Source organism: Apium graveolens, chromosome 1, assembly GCF_009905375.1.
Source record: "Apium graveolens cultivar Ventura chromosome 1, ASM990537v1, whole genome shotgun sequence".
Classification (NCBI taxonomy): Eukaryota; Viridiplantae; Streptophyta; class Magnoliopsida; order Apiales; family Apiaceae; genus Apium; species Apium graveolens.
In genome coordinates, this window is record NC_133647.1 from 14,387,475 (window position 1) to 14,406,296 (window position 18,822).

At 33.1% G+C, this 18,822-nt stretch overlaps 1 protein-coding gene and 1 long non-coding RNA gene across 9 annotated transcripts; one reads left to right on the plus strand and one right to left on the minus strand.

Moving 5' to 3' along the window:
* Positions 1 to 14,574: 14,574 nt before the first annotated feature.
* On the minus strand, positions 14,575 to 15,201 carry LOC141714932 (uncharacterized). The gene has a single exon (XM_074518449.1). It carries the CDS (start codon positions 15,199 to 15,201, stop codon positions 14,575 to 14,577), a length of 627 nt encoding a protein of 208 aa, XP_074374550.1.
* A 1,587-nt stretch (positions 15,202 to 16,788) lies between these two features.
* Positions 16,789 to 18,682, plus strand: LOC141719315 (uncharacterized). 8 transcript variants are annotated; one of them, XR_012574075.1, is made up of 4 exons: positions 16,789 to 17,018; positions 17,351 to 17,511; positions 17,835 to 17,872; positions 18,037 to 18,682. It is a non-coding gene; the product is annotated as an uncharacterized LOC141719315 (long non-coding RNA). The 8 variants fall into 8 exon arrangements; XR_012574071.1 differs by having other exon boundaries at positions 16,789 to 16,942; XR_012574076.1 differs by having other exon boundaries at positions 17,351 to 17,439; positions 18,037 to 18,681.
* Positions 18,683 to 18,822: the final 140 nt, after the last annotated feature.

Consider the following 18,822-nt stretch of genomic DNA (forward strand, 5'->3'; position numbering starts at 1 on the left):
CCCCTTACAATGTGCCTACGTACCCCTATTTATAGGGGATCAAGCCCACGTAGTTCTTGGGGAACAAGAAACCTAATGGGCTTAGATTTCTTATCCCGAGGCCCAATAGGAAACCTACTGGAAACCGTCTTCTACTAGCTTTAGGAATGTCCGGCCGATGAGGCCCAACCACAAGGCCCAAGGCTCGTCCGCGGCTTCGAGACTTCACGGATAAGGCATCTCCCTGGCCAAGGATAACCCTCCGCTACCAGCTGTTTCTCTAGTCCGTGGACGCAGGTATAGCCGTGGTTCACCCCAAATGTTGGACGCATCCTTGTCCCCCGATAAGGAGCCCCTACCAGATTGCAGGACAAGTGATCCCAAGCTTTTGGGTGCAAAGTGCAAGATACTCCGAAGTCTCCCAACGAGGACACCCGTTGACTACAGAGACAGAGCTCCCCAAGCACACACCAGATTTCACCCCACATCCCCAATGAGGACACCCATTGACTATAGGAGGAGGCCTTCAGTCCAGGTGTACCCCTGGAGGTCTCTGACCACGGACACCGCCTTTCCTGTAGATATGCTACAGGAAGGAGTTCCTCAATAGAGTACCTGCATCAAGTAGGTTAGTAATAATAATCTCCATCTTCCTTGAGCCTTCTAGAGAATCCACCTAATCAGCACATAAAAGCTATACTTATGTCCAAGTAGAAATTCAAGGCGCGCCCTAACATCTCTGTATGTTGGCGCCGCCCTGTATCACCAGCTTTTGGTTTCTCATACCATTTTACATCATAGGGCGCGCCCTAAACTATTCATCTTTGGGGCTGACTTTAATTCTGCCCAAGCCACAGTATGGACATGTCGAAGTAATCATGTCCAAATGATCCACCCAAGGAGCCTTCCTTACCTAGGGCGCGCCCTAAGGCTCAGTATAGGACAGACTCCAATTAAGCCACTCATCTATCTTTTTTCAACGATTGGACGCGCCTCGTCATGTTCAAGGGCGCGCCTTTAAGGCAAAACGGTCTCGGGCCACTCAACTGTTTAACCAATGCAGCGCGTTCTTAGGGCGTGCCATCTATTTAGGGAAAGTTAATCTTATCTTTTCCTAGTTTTTAGGCGTTTCTCCTTCAATTTTACCTATTATATCAATCTTAATCTGAATATTGTTTATACCAACATTTGGGCATAACATTTCTCAACGATCCAACCGTATGTATGTTAATAGATATATATTTTAGTGATATAACCAAAATTTTATATCAAAATAATTTTATTTGGTTTGCCATTTTAACAGTCAAGCGTCAGTTTAACTAGTACAGTTAACTACTGTTTACTTCTGAATTTGTTTTTCGATTATTTTAAAACTCTTTTTTATCGATCCAACTGTATGGATGACAATATATATATATATATATGTATATATTAATGATATAATCAATGTTTCACATTAAATAATTTTTATGAATATATTCAATTCTTTTTTGAAATTTCTAATATGTCACCCAAACAAATAAATGCTGACATTAATATGGTTGGTTCATGAAATAATATTTATAAAAAGTTGAAAATATCAGAAATTAGGTGCTAATTTACGACAAAATCCGTCATAAATTATTGGTTTCCACAAATTTGAGAAAAGTCAAATTTATCGCAAAAATTTGGGGAAAAAGTTGAATTTCCCTCTTTGATAACTTACGACGAATTCTAATTTCCGTCATAAATTGGACGATCCGATATTTTTCGTCACAAATATTTCGTCGTAAATTTAGACAAATTTTTTTTATTTAATTTCAAGTTAAAATATTAATAAATATAATTAACTTAAGACGGAATTAGATTTTCGTCGTAAGTTGAATGGCGTCGTTCCTCAATGTGGCTGACTCCATCCTTTTTTTATTCAATTGATGATAGTTTTAATAATAAAATAATCAACTTACGACAATTAATGTTTTCCGTCGTAAATAATTAGGCGCTCATTTTTTTCCGTCGTAAGTTAGGCGCACATTTTTTCTGTCGTAAGTTGGTCGTCGTAAGTTAGGCGCACATCAAGTGATTGTCGTAAGTTAGGCGTGTCAAGTGCTTTTTTTAGTTCATAATTTTTCACTTTATTCTTCATAATTTTTCTTATTTTTTCTTCTTATTTTGGTCGACGTGTTTTTGTTTGCTAGCGAAGCTCATCAAGTGTACTATGCACCAAATATTTCAAATGCAAAATCATCATGGTACACGGTTCTAACAACAAAGAGTCGACAAGTTGATGAAAATGTGTCAACCAAGGAAAATATCAAAATCAACAATGATGTTTTACAAAATGAAGCGTCAAATGCTTCATCTTCCCATGTCGAAAGTGTTACTATTCGTGATCCTTCAAATTTTTTTGTTGATTTAAGGATGTTTGAAAATGACTACTCGATACATCATGATGATGAAGAAGAAAGTAAAAAAGATAAGGAAGCCGAAGATGAAGACGAAGAAAATGGAATGGAAAATGATGAATTTAGTGATGATGATGATTTACTGTAATTCATTATTTTTAATAAAATTTATATCAAAACAATTGCTACTTTATTTATAATTTTTAAATTTGAAATTTAATCAAATGTTTGTAAATTTTTGTAAAATGGATGATAGTGTTTGTATTTTGGTTGATAACAGGAGGTTTTATACAGAAGCTTAACTGGGAGAACACTCTCATTCATTTCTTTCAACTAGACAAGGTCTTATTGCACAACACGGCTAAATTCGACTATTATTAGCCGACTTAGTTTTTAGGTATATACTTTATTTACCCCCAAAATTTCATTTACATCGTTTCTCCTCTTTCTCTTCATTCTTTCACGGCGCAGCTAGGGTTTATAAACGATGGCTGAAAGCTCAAATCAGAGGCTGAAAGTGGCGAGGCGAAGTACACAAGTGTTCTTTCTTTCTCTCTCTCTCTCTCACTCTCTCTCTGACTGTTTGTGTGTGTCTCGGACTGTATATATGTGTCACTTTGTTGATGTTCTCTTTGAAAGAACCCCAAATTAGTATCTGTGTATATTCAACATATACAGAACATCTTGTATAACAATTAATAAAATCCTGTACAAACCCTAAATCTTATACAAACCAAAACCCTGCCTTTTTTTTCTTGTACTCTCGTCCGGACACTAAAATCCTACCCTAATCTTTTACCCTCCCCCACCCCTATATATACACAAAAAAATGAATCTATTATCTTTCTCTCTCTTATATCACTCAAAACCCCTCAATTTTCTCTCTCTAAAAACCAGTTTTTCTCAATGGAGATTGTGTCTTATAACTCTCAAGCAGTGGCTAAGGAGGAGCCAATTGTATCTATTTTTGTCAAAGTTGTGGTGGCTGACTATGTTTTGGCTACTGAAAAGTCCTTTATTTGCTTTTTTTGGTGATTTTTTTAAGACTTTGGTAACATTAGTTGTTTTTTGGTTGGTTGTTTGGTAAAGTTGATGTGAATTTGTGTTTCTTGGATACCCTTTTTGTTAATTGTTGGTTTTGTTCAAAATTTTGGTAAGATTAGCTGTTTGATGTGAATTTGTGTATCTTCGATACCCTTTTTGTTAATTGTTGATTTTGGTTTAATTGGTGTGGTTTTCGAATCTTTCATGTGGTTTTAATTGTGAATTCTTTTATGGTCATGTGTGATTTAGTGATTTTGGGTGTTTGTTTAAAGTGATTCTATTAGCAGATATGTAACTGTTTTAGGGCAGACTAAACATTTGTCAACAACTTTCGGAGCAACTTGTGATTCTTAGTCTGAATTATTGTTATTAAGAGTTAGCTTGGCATAGGCGAGACGACTTATTAAGATGTTATTTGAACACATTGTATTTCTTTTATCTAGTGTATATCAATATATGTTCCCATTTTGTTTTGGTAGACTATTGTTGTAGTTTAAAACTGTTACCATGATTAAAGTTAGGGTTAATAACTTCTTGATTTGTTCTTTCGGTCACGGTTTTAATATTTTCCCTCATTTGGTTAAGCTTTACTTGGTATTAATTGATTTTTAAATTTGGATACATGAATATCTTTACTAAATTAGGAAGCATTACGCACTCCCGCACCCGTATTCTTGCTTCTTAGTAATAATAATTTATTCTCTCTTGATGAGGCACACACCTCGTATTTGCCTAGTTGTTTGTTATTTGCGTCTGAGTTTGTTGACTTTATAGTTATACTTTTAGCATATGTACTGATTTAATAGGATCAGTGCATAACCAAAGATTTTCTGAATACTTCCCAATTTGCTTTTGAGTTGCTTGTATTTAAGAAAAGAACGAGCCCTGAAAACCGACACTAGTATCTATTAGTCTGAATGTTCACTATATTCTTTTTATGCTATAAGACGAATTTCATTTATGTTAACATGATATCCTTGTTCCATTGTTATTTAATGGTGAAAAAAGAGTTTCCTTTATCGTTTTAATGTGTTGTATGAAGAATTTCCTTTTGTTTGATCTTTCGTTTTCATGTGTTGTAAGGGGAATTCCCTTTATTTGATCTTTTATTTTCGTGTGTTGTAAGAAGAATTTACTTTATATTGTTAACATGATATTCTCTAGATATTCTCTATGTCGTTATTACTATAATACTTTGAGCACTGGATCGTAGATATATATAATTTTGTTACTTGTTCACCTTTTATATTTTTAAATTTTGTAAAAGTGTGCCTTTTGTTTTGGAAAACAATTGTTGTCGTAATTGAAGGTAACTAATTTCTTAGTTATATCGTCAATTGTGTTATAATCTATTTTTCCCTTTTTTGAGTTTATTTCTTCTATTTATTTTCCTTTAAATAATTTGTGAAACTGCATCATTTGGTATCTATTGAGTCTACTTCAAATTGATATGCAATATACTTTTGATTCATTGTAAGCTTTATCTTTCTATAATTATTTACTTATTTATTTGGTAAGCATTGTGCCTCTATCCAGTAAGGTGCACGTGCCCTCTCACCTTAACTATTCCTGAGTTTTAGATATGAAGCATGTGATAAATAGAAAGTCCATGATGGTTGGTTTGTTTTCTTTTATTTTTTTAATTTAGCTTCTGATCCTTTAAGACATAACTGTTATGATGTACATTGGTGCTTCTGAGTATCTGTAGTATACAATAAATAGTTGACATGTCTAAGTCTAATAAAAATTTATCTATATGTTGATACATATATTTTACTCATTCTTCAAGGTTCTTTCAAAGTGCAAAACATACCAATACATGTATTTTTTAATTGGTTTGTGTGCGGATGTATGATGGCTATGCGTGAAGTGAAACAATCTGTTTTCGATGAAAATATGCGTAACTTAGCTGCTGCTGCATTTTCGAACCCAAGTCAACATGTATTGCAGGCATATTATGCACATGCATCTAACAGTTTGCTTCCTCTAGTGTTGAAGGACAATGATAAAATCATTGTGGAGGTATAATTTTACAGTGGCTATGTAGTATAATTTTACAGTGGTTATGTAGTATAATTTTCCAGTGGTTCTGATATGAAACGGTTTTTTAATAACTGCATTATTTTCCAAGAGAATCTAGTAGAGAAGGATACTGCGGTGGACGGCACAAAGGCTGTGAAGGTGGATGACATGGACGACTTTGAAGATGAAGATCCACTCGCACACATGTATCCTCTCCTTAAGGCTACTGCCTTATTTTGAACTTATCTTTTGCAAATTTCAGTTCAAACATGTAATGAAAAATATTAAGCAGTGTATGTAATGAAAATTATTGGGATGAATTAGCGGTGTATGTAATGAAAAATACTGGGATGATTTAGCACTTTGCTTTATTAATTGTAATTTTACTAATGGCTACATATTTGTATTTTTATCACTTTTGAATGCCTATTTGGGGATTATAATTGCAAAATTAGATGTGAGTGGTATTATTATAAATAGGTAGTAAATTTGTAAATTGCATATTTAATTTGATTGGAAAGCAATTAAAGCTTTAACATGTTAAATACGACTAAAGTTAGACTAATGTAGCATGAACAATTCAGATATATTATATTCGACCAGAAAAAGAAAATTTTAAAGCTAAAACCAACCAAAGCTGGTGGAATTTATAATGACAAGATATGGTCGAATATATATTTTACCAAAGATAGTCGAATTTGTTATCCGACTATATTAGGTCGAATTTAGGTACAACCAGAATTGGTTGAATTTAGTCTTTTGGCGGGATTTTTGAATTTTTTTTGAAAATAATTTGAAATTTCATTCAAAAAATTGTAAAATAAATTAACACAAAAAACAGTCGAATTTAGTTGGTCGAATTTAGGGTGGTGGAATTTAGACGGTCGAATTTAGGTCGGTCGAATTTAGATAAATTCAACCGGATTTATCATTTTCGACAAGCCTTTTTTCGACTAACACAATGCCGGTCGAATTTAGCTAAATTCGACCATATTCCGTCAAATTTAGCTAAATTCGAACGAAAATTTTCGGTTGAATTTAGCCGAATTTATTGTAGTGATATTAACACGAGTAGGGGGTTTTAGGTTAAAATAAAATTTGTATCCAACCATGGGATTATCCTTTTAATGGATGAATTTGGTTCATTAGATTTAACTGACTTGGATAGATGACGTGGCTCTAAATACAACTGCAATAGTTCGAATTTAGGAGTGTAAATTTAATTATTATTATTATTATTATTCTTATTTATTATTATTATATAATTTGTTATATTTTATAGAGAAAAAATTTCAAAAAATTATGCCTTATTTGTTAAATAATTTAGTTTTAGTGATTAAATATTTTTAAAATTTTGTATATAACTCTTTTTTTATCTATTTTAACATGCTTACGGTTAGATCGTTCATTGTTTATTCTAAATATATAATATATTCTAGCATTCAAATTTCAACCTCAAAATCTGATTTTATAAAATTAATTAAGAACTAAATATTTAAATTAGTTAATCTTTTATGTACTTCATATCAGCATAGTTAGAGTACTCAAAACAAAAGTAATAAATTGAAAACTCAATCATAATTTATACCCTAAATCTATAACCCTTAAACTACATATGTAACCATTTTATGTACATAAATTTAGCGATTAAGAATATTTTTACTATTCTCTCACTAATTATATTATAGAAAAATATACTGAAAATATAATTTTTGCACATGATCGTAACTTTTTATAGTATAAACATCCATTCATCGGATTACTAAAAAAACTTACATAAATTAAAAAATATTTATGAATGGTCTAACCATAACAATATCAAATAAATAAATCTATATATATATATTTAAGTTATATTACTAGATGTTTAGAAAAAAATAAATATATTTGGTTTGTTATTTTAAAAATCAGTCAGTAGTTTGACAAGTACTTCAACTAGTGTTTGGTCCCGTATTGATATTTTTTTAAAAATATTTATTAGTGATCCAACCATACAGATATCAAGATTGATAAATTTTAGTGATATGCCAAATTTTTTAGAAAACAATAAAATTAGCAAACCTTTGTTTAGCCCCAAAATTTTCATTTCTCAAACTAATATTTGACTGTTAAATTAGCAAACCAAATTATCATATCATGAAAATATATAAATCTTGACATCTGTAAGGTTGGATCATTCATAAAAATTACTAGTTGAGTGTTAAAAATATATAGATCTTCACATGAGTAAGGTTGGATCATTCATAAACATTTTTTAAATATTAGTAAGAAATAGTGGTAAAACTACTAGTAAGAAATAGTGGTAAAACTACTAGTTGAGTGTTAAAATAGCAAACGAAATACATTGATTTTTTTTTAAAATTTTTATCATATCAATAAAATATATAAATCTTGACATATGTAAGGTTGGATAAATTATAAACATGTCTTAAAAAAATCGAATCATTAGTAAGGGACTAAACACTACAACAAGTACTATTCAAATTGAAATACCAAATCAAATATATTTATTTTTTTATAAATTTTTTATAATATCACTAAAATATATATTGACATCTGTAAGGTTGGATCATTCATAAACATTTTTTAAAAAATTGAAACATCCGTAAGGGAAACACTAGTAAGAATACCAGTCAAACTACTATTTAAATGTAAAATTAGAAATGCAAACACGTTTTTTTTTCTAAAATTTTTATCATACCACTAAAATATGTAGACTTTGACATTGTTATGGTTGAATCATTCATCAATGTTTTTAAAAAATCAAAACATCAATATGGAACTAAACACTATTAAGAAGTACTAGTCAAACTACTAGTTGACTATTAAAATATCAAACCAAATATTTTTTTTTCTAAAATTTTTATCATATTAGTAAAATATATAGATCTTCATGAGATCTTTAAAGTTGGATCATTCAAAAATATTTTTTAAAAAATCAGAACATTAGTATCGGACTAAACACGAGTAAGAATTACTCGTCAAACTACTTTAGTGTTAGAATCTCAACCTTGTTAAAATAGTTAAAAATTAAAATATTCAAATTACTATATTTTTCGGTACACTCTTTATTTCTATCAGTTTTGAAATCTTTATAGTTGGATTACTTAAAACAAATACAAAATAAATTGAAACTCAAACTATAATTATTACTTGAACCATAAATATCTATCTACAATCTTTACGTATTACTCAACCCATATTTCAAACTACTCTTATAAATTTTCATTTTTTGTGATGCAACGAATAAAAGAAGTTTGAAAATGCTCTTACCATAATGATATTTTTTGCAATAACTAAAATTTAACTTTGGAGTTTTATTCTATCTCATATACATAATTCTTTTTCAAAATATTTACTAACCTTCAAATTCTTTTTTTTTTAAAAAAAGATTATTGTGAAAGTACTTAATACAATTAAATTTTATTGAAATTTTAATTTTCAGAAAGGCGGGAAATTTTCCCCTACTTTTGCAACTAAATTTTTTAAAAGTGCGGGAAATTTCCCGCCATTTTCAAATATCGAATTTAACCGAAATTGGTTAAATTTAGCAGTGTCAAAGAAATTCGTTGGCGGAAAAATTCCCTCCATTTTTTTGACGAGGCAAAATTCAACCGCTAAGCGGTTGAATTTAGTAGCACGCCTATATTCTATCATATATGATGGCATATAAATACAGTTGTATTTATCGAGTAGTACTTATTATTAATATATTTATAGAATGTGATAATATCACCACGCATATGATAGCAGTTAATACTTCTTTCACAAAAGGACCATCTTGTATACCAATACAATAAATCTTGTAACAAATCATATGACAGATACAAAATGAGACCATTTTCTAGTAACCAAATCCCATGTCGAACTACGAATAACCCATTAGTTAGTTTTTTTTATAGTCTAGTGTAAGTAATGGTCATGAGTGAAACTGTCAAATTATAGAAGTTCTTGAAAATAACAAAAATAATGAATATGACAGCTCGTTATATATCTCAAAGAAAGAAAATAACAGTCATTAAAAATCAAAATATCAAATATATATAATACCAAAATATCTCTAAAATAACGTAACTCGGACCGAGCAAATTTCGAAGATATTACTCCGTTATGGATGTACCCAAAAATATATACAGCATAAAAAATATATCTTATCTTGCATTCATTAAAAACAAGAACCTTACCAACAAGTTGTAAAGTTGGAAACCCTGGTCAGGGTGAGGAACAATACACTGAATTTTGAAAAAAAAATGTAGTTAACATTATAATCACGTACATAAAAAATTAAAAACTAAAATATAATTTTTCCGTATAATAATGATTTATTCTGAGTTTTAAAGAATAAATGAAGTGCCAATTTAAAGAGTCTTTATTTGTAAAAATTTAATGACAGCAAATATTATTTTTTTGAAATTACTTCGAAATATAACACATGGTATGCAAATCGATCGATAAGAGATGTAGAAAAATACAGTGAAATCGGATATTAAAAAAATTTACGGTTTGACTGTAAAAATCAAATTAAAACGGAGGGGAAAAGCTGAAATTGGGTGTGGAAGGATGTAGAGTAGTTTGGTAGGGTGATTTAGGGGACCATTAAATTAGGTTGATTTAATGACCTAGATTAGTTCCTAGTTTCTATTTTAATTCTAATTTATATTTTATCATTCCGTTATATATATATATATATATATATATATATATATATATATATATATATTATAGACCTCCATTGGTACCATAAGTAAGGTAAATTACAAGGTATCAGTTAAGTGACTTTTGCAAATGTTCACCTCCAAAAAATACACCATAATTCGTTTAAGACACAGTGAAACCGTAAAAATGGTGGTACAGTTCAATCTTTTTGTATTAGTATTTCTCTTGGTCTTTAAGGATTGTATTAGTATTGCTCTTGGTCTCTCCTTAAAGTAACCTCCTAAATAAAGCACCGGCACCTTTTTTGTCATGGCATTTAAATCCAACACTTTCTAATAAGAACTCAAAATATCATTATTATACATTATAATAATAATAATAATAATAATAATAATAATAATAATAATAATAATAATAATAAATAAAAGAATATGAACATAGTTCACATCATGAAATATTTGAATATAAAAAAAATACTAACCATAACACTAGAATGTTACATGAAAAATAACACTAATAGAGTAACAAAACATAGACATAGATACATGCACCTATACATACACACATAGACAAATAAAAAGAAACAAATTTTAGCACTATTGATATAAAAAACATATATAGAGACAAACATAAATTACAAGAAAAATATACCAAGTGAATCACTAATCTTCAGAAATCATTTACTTTGGAGATGACCCTCATATTTTAATATTGAAAGTTGTCAAAATAAAACTGAATACGATTTTTTCTGATATGGAAATAATACAAAACTGAGTCAATAAAAATATAGAGCAAGCAACAAACGTATAAATCAGTGTCTAACTAAAGCCTCCACAAACCAGACCCATGACTCCTAGTTTTTCTCTAGCTGACTTATTCAGACTCCTAAACAAATGCAACCACCTGCAGACTGCTTCTCTGCTGCAACGACTACTACACAGACTTATTTCATAAACAAAAATAAAACAACTAAATATGTTTCGATTAATAAAAATCCCAACATACTCCCCCTTAATCTAAACACCCTTCAAATCTTTTACTCCCAGCAAGTCTCTCATTCTTTCAAACTTAACTGCCGTCAATGCCTTGGTCAATATATCTGCACGCTACTCACTTGTTCGAACATACTTTATCACTATCAGGCCTTTGTCCAAACAATTTCGAATGAAGTGGTACCTCAAATCAATATGTTTACTCCTCACATGGAAGACAGGATTTTGTGCCAAATCAACAACAGACCTATTGTCAATATAGACTGTAACTGGACATGTTTTACTACCTGTGATATGACTGAGAACTCTTTGCAACCATATTACTTGAAAAGCAGCAGCTGTAGCTGCCATGAACTCTGCTTCGCATGAAGAAAGAGCGACACAACGCTATTTTTGAGAAACCCATGTGATGAGATTTTCATCGAGATAAAATGCCATACCTCCTGTACTCTTTCGATCATCCAAGCTGCCAGCCAAATCACTATCTGAGAACCTCGATAAAATATAGTTTCCTCGACCCTTCGCGTAAATCAGCCCATATTGCAGCGTCCCCTTTATGTAACGGTAAATTCTTTTTACGTCATTAAGGTGTATCTCTGTTGGTCTCTCCATATACCTACTAACAATCCCCACCGCATATGCGATGTTTGGACGTGTGTGTACTAAGTATCTTAATCCACCAACGATACTTTTAAAATAAGTAGGATTTATAGGTTCACCAGTTTGATCAGCACTTAGTTGCAGTTTGTATTCCATCGGAAACTTGACAGCATTACAGTCAGCCAACCCTGCTTTCTCTAGCACTTTCTTTGCATAGTTAGACAGTCTCAATTCGATAAAACCATCACCTTGAGTTACTTCCAGGCCCAAATAATACGACAATTTCCCGAGGTCTGACATGTCAAATTCACGACTCATATCCTCCTTGAATTTGGTAATGTCAGACAAACTTGTACCCGTGACGAGGAGATCGTCAACGTGTAGGCCAACAATCAAAGAATTATCACCATCCTTTTTATTGTAAACAACATGCTCGAATGGACATTTGACAAATCCCAACATCAGCAAATACTGACTAAGTCGCGAGTACCAAGCCCGTGGTGCTTGACGAAGACCATATAATGCTTTAAACAATTTATAGACCTTATTTTCAAAACCCTGTTTAACATATCCCTGTGGCTGACATACGTAAACTTCCTCTTGGATAAGACCATTCAGAAAAGCAGACTTGACATCAAGGTGGTGGACCTCCCAGGCATGTTTAGCAGCTAATGCAAGAAGTAACCGCACTGTCTTGAGTCTAGTTACAGGGGCAAAGACTTCGTCATAATCAATACCGTGGCGCTGTACATATCCTTTCGCCACAAGGCGAGCTTTTTGCTTAGTCACCTTTCCATTTTGATCTATTTTTTCTTAAAGACCCATTTTAAATCAATGGGTTTGTGTCCTGTAAGAAGATCAACGAGTTGCCAGGTCTGATTTCTTTTGATGGCATCAATTTCTTGATCCATGGAAGCTTTCCAAACTGGATGCTTGATGGCTTGTTCGACACAAATAGGTTCATATATCCCCATTAACAACAATTCATTCTCAAACACTGTCTCTGAGGTGTTTGCATATATGTCAGCAAAATTTTTGTACCTTTGAGGTTGTTCACTACTGCTGGTTGATGCACTAGAATGTGCCAGATTGTCGCATTCAGATGAAGAACCAGACATAGTTGACACTGAGGTTTGAGGTGTTGCAGGTGATGCAGGCAGATCAGGTTCATGTTCCCTTATTTCTGACTCGTTTGGCTTTGTTACGATGTCATTTTCACAAATAAAGTGACATGTACTACTCGTGCCAGACTGGTTTTCAAAGCTCCATTCCCATGCTTTATCTTCACTGAACACCACATCTCTACTAATGTATATCTTCCCTCTAGTTAGATCGAATAGACGATATGCTTTCATCCCGGGTTCACGCCCAAAATGCACCATCATTTGACTCCTATCATCGAGTTTTTTTGTGTGTACAACAGGAGTTTTCATAAAGGCTAGGCATTCGAAAATCTTTAAATATTCAACATCTTGCCTCCTGCCAAACCAAGCCTCATGTGGAGTGGTGATTGACATTGCTCGAGTTGGGAGTTTATTCAACACAAAAACAGCATGCCTGACGGCTTCCCCCTAATATTGCATAGGCACTTTTCTCTCTTTCAACATACTTCTAGCCATGGCAACGACTGTCCGGTTACGGCGTTCTACGACACCATTTTGCTGAGGTGTGTAGGGCGCCGTATAGTGACGTAAAATACCCTGCTCCTCACAAAAAGAGTCAAACTCCTTCGAACAAAATTCACCACCCCGGTCTGTCCTTAGAACTCGAATTCCCTGTGGTGTACCATTCTCGACAAGCAATTTAAATTTCTTGAAGCAACTTAATGCTTCATCTTTAGTTTTTAACATATAAACCCGCATCATGCGACTATAGTCATCTACTAAGCTCATGAAATAACAATTTCCAGCCAGGGTGGATGGAGATATAGGACCACATAAATCCAAATATATTAATTATAAAGCCTTATTTGCAATAAAATCAGCTTCAGATGGAAAAGGCTTACGTGTTTGCTTAGACATGAGGCAGCCACTGCAAAATTCACCTGGTTGACAGATTTAAGGCAGTCCATGGACCATATCATGCTTTGACATCATTTGCATCGCCTTGAAATTTACATGTCCAAGTCATTTGTGCCATAGCCATGCCTCTCCTTCGTTCTTTGTCAATAAACAATGTTGTCGAGCATCCGGGATGTGTATTTTATAAAGTCTGTTAACTGACCTCTTCACTTGGATTAGAAGCTTTCCACAACTATTGTAGATCCACAGATTTTCGCCATTCATGACAAGTCGGTTTCCTTCCTCGGATAGTTGACCCAAACTGATAATATTGCTTCGAAGTTCGGGTATGTAGTACACTCCTTGCAGCACCCTGGTCTCTCCATTCCTGCACATAATTTTAATTGAGCCTTTTCCTTCAATCTGGAGTAGCGATCCATCACCAAATTTGCCTTCTCCTTTCACTATTCTGTCCAGCTTTTCGAATTTTTCTTGGCGACCCGTCATATGATTACTGGCCCCATTGTCAAGATACTAAGTGTTCTCCTCCACTCCCTGGACATCAGTTGTTTCCTTATCCTCAGCAAACGATATTACTTCATCTGCACTGTGCTCACAAAGGGCCATCAGTAGTGCAGGTTCATCGTCGTTCAATTGAGCTAAATTTACCTCACCCTTTTGCTGCCTTGTCTTTCATGGTTTTCGACACTCTGCTGCAAAATGGCCATATCCCCCGCAATTGAAGCACTTAACTTGGCTTCTGTCACGTATAAACCTGTTCTCTTTTGCACGATATTCACCTCCACTTGTTTACACAATTTTTCCTGATCTCTTCATCCATTCTTCCCGTGTGAGAAGTAATTTCCTCTCGCTACTCTCCCTTTTCATCCACTCGTCCTATGTCAGCAACAACTGTTGTTTTCCCTCAGTATTGTCAGGCACACCATGTAAGTGTTCCTCGTGAGCCCGTAACGAACCCATCACCTCCTCCACCGACATGGTCTTTAAATTCCCAAATTGTTCTATGGCAGACGTAATTTGAAGGAATTTAGTTGGGATAGCTCTTATTAATTTTTTAACCACGTACTCCTCAGCCATTGTCTTTCCCAATGCCCTGATATTAGTTACCAGGCCGTTAAGTCTCATACATAAATCATCTAGTTTTTCCGAATCTTTCATCCTTAGTGACTCAAATTCTGATTTAAGTGTCTGAGCCTTAGCTTCTTTCTCTTTGTCTGCACCCAAACTCAGAGTTTTAATCGCTCCCCAGGCTTCTTTAGCCGTTTTCTTCTCCGCAATCATTAGCAGTGTATCGTCAGGAATGCCCTGATAAATCATAAAAAGAGCGTGTTTATCTACCTTCTCCTCGAGTGCACTTTCAGGATCTTTAGGATCGATTGCTTCCCAAACCCCATGGGTCTGCATAAAAACCTTCATTTTCACGGACCAGGTGGCATAATTGGTCTTGGTGAACATGGGATAGCTTAGTCCAAACGCTCCCTCCTTTCCTCTGCTCGTCTCCATCTAGCTGTCAACTATGATTTGTCTCACAGGAACGTAAAGAGCTCTGATACCGAATGATAGTTTAATATTGAATGTTGTCAAAATAAAACTGAATGTGATTTTTTCTGATATGGAAATAATACAAAACCGAGTTAATAAAAATACAGAGTAAGCAACAAACGTATAAATCAGTGTCTAACTAAAGCCTCTACAAACCAAGCCCATGACTCCTAGTTTTTCTCTAGCTGACTTATGCAGGCTCCTAAACAAATGCAACCACCTGCAGACTGCTTCTCTGCTGCAACGACTACTACACAGACTTATTTCATAAACGAAAATAAAACAACTAAATATGTTTAGATTAATAAAAATCCCAACAGACCCAATCCAAATAATTAAAATTTATGTTAAATGATGAATTAAAACCCAAAGTTTGAAAGTTGTAAATAAATTAGAAAAGCACTTACTAATTTAGACTGATTCGAGCTATATAATAACACAAATTCACTCGATGAAACTTCCCGTTACACCTAAATAACATGAATCAGCCGATTTGAATGAAAATAAAATGTAGGAATTATGTTACTGAAAGTTACACTTTGAATAGGGGTTTGATGTTAAGGTAACAATTCAAAGTTAGAGTTTTGACTTACAGATCTAGGTTAAGAGAGGGATTGGTGGAGAATGAGGAGGGGAGACATAGAGACAATTGAGAGAGGGTGGGGGAAAAGAATTTTGGGGGAGTTGGGGAAATTAAATAATTCTAAGGGGGAGTAATTTTATCAGAGGGGAAAACATATCCAAGTGGTTAGTTTTTTAAAACGAGTTTAAATAATAATTTCCCTTATAGATGATGTTCGAAAACCACTTTGACATCGCTTCTCAAACTAGTGATGTTAAGATTTTCATTAACATCAGTTTCTAAAACAATTGATGTTAAATGGGTGATGTTTATTAACAGTTTTTTTAGTATTTTTCTTAACTCTTTACTACTAATGAAACCATTACTACCAGGATGGGCATGTTCCCTGGTATTGTTTTGTTTGGGGTAATGCGATCTTTAAGAATTTAAGTTCCATTTTGTAATTGTTGTTTGTTTCCGTATTTTATCTCCTAAATGAGTTTTATAAGTAGTTTTTATCAGTACGCCACAAGTGGGCTACTGTAATGCAAGCGGTACATGTAGGGTTACATTAGCTAAGAAATTTGTGTCATATTGTAACACCTCTAAATTAGTGTTACAATAGCTATAAAATTAGTGTTGCAGAGAAATGTCGGTATTGCACCACATGTAACACCAGCCCCTACTGTTACATTACTTACATTTTTAATTTTTAAAAAATATTAAAGTAAATGTTATAATGAAATTTTATTAAAATATATCCTGATTTTTAGTGAATGAAAAATGTAATATATAATATAATAAAATTAATAAATTTTATTGTATATAAATACAAAATTAATTTGTTTGATTTTTATTTAATAAATAATATTTAATATTTATAAATAAAAATAAAAAATAAAAAATAATACACTGTTTACTAGGTGAATTATTAGGGGGCATATTTCCCCCCAAATGAAAATAAACAAGACTTGAATAAAAAACAGCCAAAACTTACTCTTCTCGAACAAACACACACTATCACACAACATTCTGTCTCGGCATCTACTCTCTTAGATTCTCTCTCGAAGGATGAATCGAATGAATTGAAGAAGAAATTGAAGATTTGAAAAATATATTCACATGTTTATGGCTCTAAAGGTCGTTACTATTTTTTCAATTTTTATGTCTTTGCAGGGTTTGGGGACTGTAATTTGGGGCTTTTGTTCTTTTGCACGTATGTAACTGTTTTATGCACGTATGTAACTGTTTTCAATTATTGTGATGTGTTATGCTGTATTGCTGCCTCTTCGTTGTAAGGTCCCCCTCTCCCCACCCAGAGCAAGCCAATTCAACCATTAAAATAACATTTCAAACCTACTAATTTCCCCTATTATCACACCACTTCTCCTTGCCTGCCCTTATTATAATATATAGCTAGCAGATTCGACCTACTTAACTGTATACTTGATTTCTGTTGTCTTTTCTTTTCTCTGAATTAATTTTTTGATATTTTCATTTTTTAATTCAGAATGTCTTATCTTACTCATAAAACATTTCTGTTTCCAGGAAGCATAAAAGAGCCCTCAAATGTTGCTCAATCACACAGTATCTTTTATTACAAAGAAGAAGTACAAAACTGAAATCTTTTATTAGTGGTAAACTTCCAGTTGTTTAGGAAAAGGCTCTTCCCAGTAAGCTGTGGTTATTTGTGTATATCTGTAATATATGTGAGCACTCTTTATATTCAGGTCATCTCATATATTGTTCCTATATTTAGTTAGTACATGAAGGCTTGGAACATTTGATTTTTTGACCTGTTAAAAGTCATAGATATAGATGTATGTTTCTTTTAATTTTAATTCTAATTGTCATTGGATCTACAATATAAGATGTTTACTCATTTGGGTCTCCAACAACTTGTAAAATGATTAGTTTATGATACAAATTTACTTATTTTCGATTAAAAGTTCTTTTTGTTTGTCTATTCTCTCTTATTTATCTCATATTTTTGAAAATTTTATTTATTTCCTCTATATTTTTTATTATGCAGGATGGTATTTACTTCCGGTTTATTTACCAGTTTTGCAGGTACTCTGTTAAGGTTTATGTATTTATTCAGTTTTTATGTGTATATACATATTAGAATGCTTGATTGTATAGTGCACCTGATGCTGATTTGCAACAGTAGTGTCTTTCAATGCGTGGACATGGAAGTCATAATTTTATAATATTCAATTTTCTTTGTTTGACAGTCGGCCTTGAGCTTGTTAATGCAAACCATGCAGAAGACGTACTGTTCTTGCATGGATTCCTCTCATCTTCAGAATTTTGGAGAAGATTAATCTTTCCATAATTTTCCGAAGAGAACTATATACTATTTACAATGGACTTGTTGGGATTTGGGAGGAGCCCCAAACCAAGGGCTTGTCTATACACCATGAAGGATCACTTAGAAATGATTGAGGAATCGGTTAGCTGTCCATTCCAGTTGAAATCATTCCATTTAGTTACGCACTCAATGGGTGTGTAATGGATGCTATTTGTTTGGTCTGTGTTACTGTGTATATGATATGCACCGAATTTCCACTTAGTATTAGCTAGTTATGTTCCTTGTGAATGGTTTTGCAGCCCTACTTCCCATCTTCAAGTATTGATGTTGGTACCGTAGCACTTGAAAGACTAGCAAGAAAGAGTTTATGGCCACATATTGTTTGGTTCAGCTGTTAAGACTTGGTTCAGCTGTTATGACCTCGTTCTATTTCTTAAAGGGATCTGCTTCAGATGCTTGAAAATGTAACACAGCACACACATCATTCAGCTTGGCATACACTGCATATTTTGTCTTTCACCATTACATACGGCACTGACATGACCCTTTTGCGTCTTTTGGTAATATAGTTAAACCTTTGTGCAGTTTACCTTGATTTTCACTACAACAAATCTGGCCATTTACGACGGTTTTTTTTAACTGAAATCGTCGTAATTGAGCCATTTACCACGGAAAAAAATCGTCGTTTTTGGTCGAGTAGTAAGTTCAT